The sequence below is a fragment of the Lonchura striata genome, chromosome 1, assembly GCF_050655825.1.
Source record: "Lonchura striata isolate lonStrDom1 chromosome 1, ASM5065582v1, whole genome shotgun sequence".
Taxonomy (NCBI): Eukaryota; Metazoa; Chordata; class Aves; order Passeriformes; family Estrildidae; genus Lonchura; species Lonchura striata.
In genome coordinates, this window is record NC_140703.1 from 47,680,766 (window position 1) to 47,687,456 (window position 6,691).

The window sequence follows — 6,691 nt, forward strand, 5'->3', positions numbered from 1 at the left end:
GCTAAGAAAATAATTAATTATTGAAAACACATTATAGATCTATTATTTAAGCTAAAGTTATTCAGTGGAATTACTTGTGTAAGCAATAGATTGAAAGTTAGGACAATTTTTTTTTTTTTTTCCTGCAGGATTTTTGTTTTTTTTGGTTGAGAAAGATACTTTTTTAATGCCTTGTCTATATCTAAATGATACTGATTTTTTGTCTCATGTCTGATCACTGAAGTTTTTATAAAATGAAGAAAGTAATTTTTAACTAACTTTAAATTGCATGAATGAGTGGTATTAACTATCTCAGTCACTTGAAAATGTTGCAAAGTAACCAGCTGTTTCAAACTTTTGCTCGTGTTCAGTCAGACATGGGACACTCTTAGGGAAAGAATAAAATAAGCAAGCAATCAAAACCATAAAGAGGTTATATAGCAAAACTGCAGTACTATATTGTGTATTGATCACGCTGTATGGAAGTCATGTCTTGCCGGATGTTGAGAATTGTTGTAACAAGGTACTTAAAATGATAATGCTGGAATCTTAGGAAAAAAAAATTGCTGAGATTAGACTATGGTGCAAATGTTATCATTTCTTATTAAAGGCTGTAGTGTTATACTAGTGCATTTCCTGTTATAGCTGGCTAAAAGAACAAATATTTCTCACAGCTCCAGTTAATTTCATTGTAATGTTTTTCCCCAGCCTAAATGTATGTCTTTTATCACAGAGTGAAAAAAAGAAGTCTGTGTACTTCAGTGCTGCAGTGCCGAATGCTGCAATGCCAAACTTGGGAAGATAAAGCCTGGAGTGAAATCTCGGTCCCCAAGTCAGGCAACCAACCATCTCACATACTGCTCTGGGAAAGGCAGAACTAGGCCTTCATGTCAGGACTGAGAGTATGGAAGATGCATCTGGGGGGACATTTTGAGTGAAATGCTGCAGTGAAATCTCAGTTCACATTCCAGGGTCAGGGCTGCAGCAAAACCGTATCTCTCTATCTGGGCTTCTCAACTTGAAATTCTCCACTGAAAACAGACAACCCACTTCTGTTGTGTCAAAGTTTTAAAGTGTGTGTGTGAGTCTGTGTGTGTATGTGTGAAAGTGAGTTTTGAGATGAGAGGAATAAAAGGAAGTGGGTGACTCAGCTCAGCTCCCTATCAATCTTCTTCTAACCAATAGCACAGTGGGTAGAAGATACTTTCCCAAAGACAAGGGTCAAGTCACTACTAATTTTGAAGGGGATTAATTCTTTCCCTCTAGTAAGCCTTACATTTGAACAAAAGGCCACTCCAGAAGACCACAGACTGCAGTAAAATAAAGAGAAAATGAAAAAGAAAAATTATAGAGAATAAAAGAAAAATTAAAGAGAAAAAGAAAGATAAAATTGAAATCACTGTCTGAACTGACTCCTTTACCAAACATCTCTTCTGCATACTTTCACCATAAAGTACAGTAGCTGTAAGGGTTGGTCCTATTCTAAGAGCTGCTAGAACAGGTGCTTTAGTGACTTTAATGCAAGCAATCATAGTAGAAACTGGGTCAGAAACTCAGATCAATATATATAGTTTAAATAAAAAATTCTGGTCAGAACCTTGGCCTGGCCTACTCACTAAATACACCTCTTTCTTCTGCATCATCAGGATTTCAAAGTGAAATGACTACATGTGTTTTATGGCAGACTACACACGTCATGAATACAAAATCTGTCCATCTTTCTGACTCCTATTTCCTTTTCTGACACCTAAGTTTTAACCTTTTAAGATTAACCCTGTGACCTATTCAGCCACTATTTCCAACACAAAATTACCTCAAGGTCTGATAATAGTGTATAATGGAGGAGAATGTCAATGTATTTTACTACCCATAATCTAAATATCTGATATGTGAAATATATTACATCAAGCTCAGTCTCACATGAAAGCACAAAGCAAGCAAGTCCTCCCAGGGCTGCGCACACCCTGGCAAGTGCTGTAACTCATGCTCCCTTACTGCTTTTCCATGGTTCAAGGGATCTCAAAATTATTTTTCTTGTAAAGTAGAACAGCTGCAGCAAGAGGGTTGGTAGCCCGGTGGTTGAGGGTATGAGCCAAGAAAGAAAAACATGTGGGCTGGCTCTTACACTGCAGAAGATAGAGAATTTTTTATTTTCTCATCATGAGCCAGTCTCCTACTCACTAGATAGAAGTAGGCAAACCACTTCTCTAACTTTCTTTTCTTTCTTTTTTTTCTTTTTTTTAGTCATCATCATCCGCTGCTGCATCATTTTGCAAAGCTCCGTCTGGTGAACATACCACAGGGAGACTTGGAACATGCTCACATGCCATTACCCTTAGGAAAATGAAAAATGAAGGAGAAAATTATCTTGTTTTGGAAACCTTGTTAGGTCTAATTGCAGTTTAAATAGAGATCCAGTAGCTATGTGTGAAGACTGGCCTGTGAAATATACTGAGATAGAAAGTTCTGTGGGGAGATCCTGATATTAGCTTAAACCCTTCTAGCCTTAGTTAGAACTTGTTTATTTGAGCTGGTTTAAAGTCATCGTATACATGAGAAACAAAATTTCTGCGGGAGCTGCAACATAAGGAGGCATCTATGTTAACTACCAGCCTATGTTAAATTCCACAGTCAAAGCCTGAACAAAGATGTAATTTTAAATTAAATAATGATACTATAAAAAAATAAAATTACCCTATTTAAATTAAATAATGATCTGTTATTTGCTGGTCTATCATGATTTGTAGCGCACATACACAGATGTTTACATGCATATGTATATATGTATGTGTGTGTGTGTATCCACACACAACATCATGTCTACAGTGTAGGATCTCTTTAGACCTCCATAGAAAAAATGAAGCCGGTTTTACAGTATATAGCACAAACACTGAAATCAGGATATCTACCATAATAATTGCTTTCTTCTCTAGAATCTTTGCAGATGGTCTGAGTTCTGCTCTGCAAGTTCTACAGTGCTAGATGAAGTAACTATCTTTTTAACATGTTTCAAAGTAGCACAAATATACCCTTACCCAGTGTTACTTACATAGCCATAGCAACAGGGGGATGGGAGATTACTAATTGGGAAAACAAAGTATCCCACTACCTTTTCCTATTCCAAGTAATTTTCCATCTTATGAGTAAATCCATTTCTGTTCAAAACAGCTTCATTTGGCTTGTATATGGTTAAATATGGACTTTACACCAGAGGAAAGGTATAAGCAGTCAACTCATTGTTTTAGGCTTCTAGAATTGCAGACAGAAACATGAGGTAAAAGATAACAGTCAAGGACAATATGCTTGTACTCTCTTTCCTTTATCTGATCTTCTGGATAATTTAGAGGGGATTATGTGAGTTCTGTTTATACAACCTGTGTATGGGTTGTAAACTGGGATGCATATACTGAATTTTAAAGACCCAGACTAACTGGTACTTCAACTCTGTGTGGTCTCTCACATTACCACACCCTCTAATTAACAAAGTAAAACATTTCAGCTTCCAATCAACCTGTCCCAGGAATAGGTATTTCCTTCAAACTCTCAAAGGTGGGCCTCTTATCCTTAGTTACATGTTTCCAAAGTTAATTCAATAAAATGACAAGACCTAGAAATTTAGAATTATGATGCTGAGTAATGATAGATTAATTTTCTGGGTCTTTCTGTGTAGCTCGATTCATAGAATAAAAAACTTCAGATATCAAAGCTAAAATAGATGGTGCCTTTTTTCTTTCATTCTGAATTGTCTCCTAGATGTTAACATTTTCATAGCATATGCTTTCTAAATATATATATTTTAAATATAAGACATCAATTTCTGAAGCATACAGTTGGAAACACAATGGCTTTCTTAGATAAATACTCCTTTGGAAGTTACATAGCATCCATAAATATTCTTATTTCTTCTGGCATATTTTTTACTTTTTGAGGTTTAACTACTTTGAAATTCCAGGTCCCCAGATGGCTTCCACCAGTTCCCACCTCTCAGCGGATCCTTTGTAAGAAGCAGGCAATCTGTCCTTCATGCTTTGACAACAGGTCATTGTCTCCTCCCATTCATTCAATTCATACTTACTTATTTAATATCTCGTTAATGTTCAGGTCCTCTGGTTGCATTTTGGTTGTTTTTACGGTGACTGAGCAATTTTAATAGCATAAAGGTAAAGATGCTTGGAAGTTTTATTCTAAGGCAGGAGGAGAACAAGTCCTCCTGCCCCACATCCCAGTGAATCTTCACCAGGCCCATTCAGTCTTTCTTCTGCAAAGACTTTGTTCACAGTGATTTTGTCACTGCTGCTGACACCAAGTAAATGTGTCCTTGACCCCTACTCTGACCCTTTTCCCTTCCTCTGACTGTCCTGCTCCTCTCTGTGGATTGGCCTAGGACTTCCTTACCTCCAGTTCCCTTTGCACTTTGAAGCTGCAATTTTTGATCAATAGAAGGTTTCCAGACAGCCTTGCACCCCTATCCTTCCACCCTTACAGCACTGAGAGACAAAGTCAAAGAAACCACCAGGAGAAATAAATTAATGTGCCCCAATGTGGTGCCAAGTTTCCTTTTCTCTTTTTCTTTTCCTAGTGAAACCAACGATATATTTCTTGTGGTGCTTTCTGTCTCAGTGGCATTTTATCTCTTCTAGCACATTTGTAATTTACTGGATAAGTTTTTTCAGGGTCAGGATTTCTCTCTTTCTGTTTTGTTTCCTACCTCTGTCCCATTTCCTACCTCGTTTTCCCCTCCCTCCCTAGTCCCTGCAACCAGAACGAACCAAAAGACCAAATGTTCATCCTGGGGACTTGAAATGGCCACGGTAACTGTTGTAACTTGTCTGTGGTCTAATTACATTAATTTGATAAGATCATCATCGGCAGGATGTCTAATTTATTTGCAAGCGGTAGCCAGGGAGAAGCTTTGACCAAATTAACATGCCGCCGGGACCAGGGGTGCAGGCTCCATATGGCTCTCTGGATTTTCCTATAAATAACCCTCCTCCAGCCCACTCCCGCGGTTACATCCCTACCAGTATGCCGCAAAGTTCACCAGCGGCGCCGGACTCCAGAGGCACAGCCCAGGGCTGCAGGCACCAGGAGGCTGGGCTGCCTCTCCCGCCTTCGCGCCTCCTCCTCCTCCTCCTCCCGTCCTTCTCCCCCTCCCCCTCCCCCTCCTCCTCCTCTTCTTCCTCCTCCTTCTCCCCCTCCTCCTCCTCCTCCTCAGAGCGAGGCAGGGGAAACGCGGGTTTGCACTGGCACCACCAGAGGTGCAACTGGTTCTTTGCTCGTAGGCATCTTGAAATCTCTCCAAATGATGCAGAAACTTTCGCGTGCTTGGCTCCTGTCTTTAAGGCCAGGCACCGATTTTTCCGCTGTGTAATCTCTTCTTTTGTCAGAAGGGTGGGAACTGAAAAAGGGCAGCGGAGGGGGCTGGGGGGGGGTGGAAGGGACGAGAAGGAGGATGTCGAGGGAAGCAGGCGTTTTATTTCCACAGAGTATATAAGGAGCATCCCTAGAGAAATATCTATGCACGGACATATACGCATCTCTGGATTTTTATAGAGATAAGAATAACCGTCAGTTTCTACCCTCCCCTGCCCTCCTTAAGGGAGACACTACACTCCGTGGGAACAGGTAGAGTGAACTGCTAACAGTGCAGCAGTCCCCTCCCCCCTACCTACCCTCTTCTCTGTGATCATCTAAATTATGAAAAAAAGAGAGTGCATTAATCCACGGTTCCACATTGCATAGAGAACACCAGCAAGAGACAAAATCCAGCATAAAACACCCTAGACTGCAGGGGAGGAAGAAACGCCTTTAAAGCAATGATAAAAATGGCGTGCAGAATAATTACCTCAAATTGCCATTCGCTTGACACTCTGACACTAATTCTGTTCAAGTCATTGGGAAATACAATAAGGCAAACGAGCCTTTCTCTCCTTGTGCAGGTGTGAGTGTGTGAATGGGGGCAATAAGGAACAGGTCGGGAGGAGGGGAACGCTAAACTTTCCATTTTAAAAGAAAAGAAATAAATTAAATAATCCATTTAGGAGGACGCATCTAAATAGATCTACAGCCTTTAATGCCAGCGTTTTTAACGCTTGCCCTGTGCGTGGATTGATTTTTTTTTTCCTTCTCCAGCATTCCCTCAGCAGATGGATTTTTGCCACTGCAGCTCAGCAGAGGGTGTCAGATCTTTCAGTGTGCACCAGGTTGAAACGAGCAGAGCCTCTTAGCAACTCTCCCTCTGCGTGCATGTGAGTGTGTGCGAGCGTGCGGCTCGGCAGCAGCGGAAGAAAAAGGAAAGAGCGAGCGAGGCAGCGAGCGAGGAGGGGAGGCAGCGCTGCCGGCAGGGCGAGGCGAGGCGCGGCGCGGGCGGACGGGCGGGCGGGCGGGCGGCCCCTGCCCCGGCCCCGGCCCCGCGGCAGGCTCCGGCCGCCGGCGGGCATGGGCAGCCGCGCACCGCAGCAGCGGGGGCAGGCGCGGCGCGGCGCCGGCGGCTCGGCGGGCAGCGCCTAGGCTGGGCGGGCGCGTTCAGCACCGCGGCGCTGGACAGCGCCCGGCGGGCGGCGGGCGAGGAGCGCGGCTCCGCCGCCGCGCGGCAAGGTCAGTCCGCGCGGAGCCGCGCACCGCGCAGCCTCCGCGGCCAGCGCCGCGCTCCCGCCCGCGCCTCCCTAACATGCAGCGGCGGCCGGGGGCCAGCAGCACCGTGCCGGTGAGC

At 43.1% G+C, this 6,691-nt stretch overlaps 1 protein-coding gene and 1 long non-coding RNA gene across 2 annotated transcripts in view; one reads left to right on the forward strand and one right to left on the reverse strand.

Moving 5' to 3' along the window:
* Positions 1-5,516, reverse strand: part of LOC146768655 (uncharacterized) — a 79,367-nt gene extending 73,851 nt beyond the window's left edge. Inside the window, exon 1 of the mRNA XM_085576260.1 lies at positions 5,001-5,516. Within this exon, the coding sequence (XP_085432386.1) occupies positions 5,001-5,516 (516 nt within the window). The remainder of the gene's footprint in view (positions 1-5,000) is intronic.
* Positions 5,517-5,782: 266 nt separating this feature from the next.
* Positions 5,783-6,270, forward strand: LOC146768657 (uncharacterized). The gene is made up of 2 exons (XR_014954197.1): positions 5,783-5,918; positions 6,112-6,270. It is a non-coding gene; the product is annotated as an uncharacterized LOC146768657 (long non-coding RNA).
* The last annotated feature ends 421 nt before the right edge of the window (positions 6,271-6,691 follow it).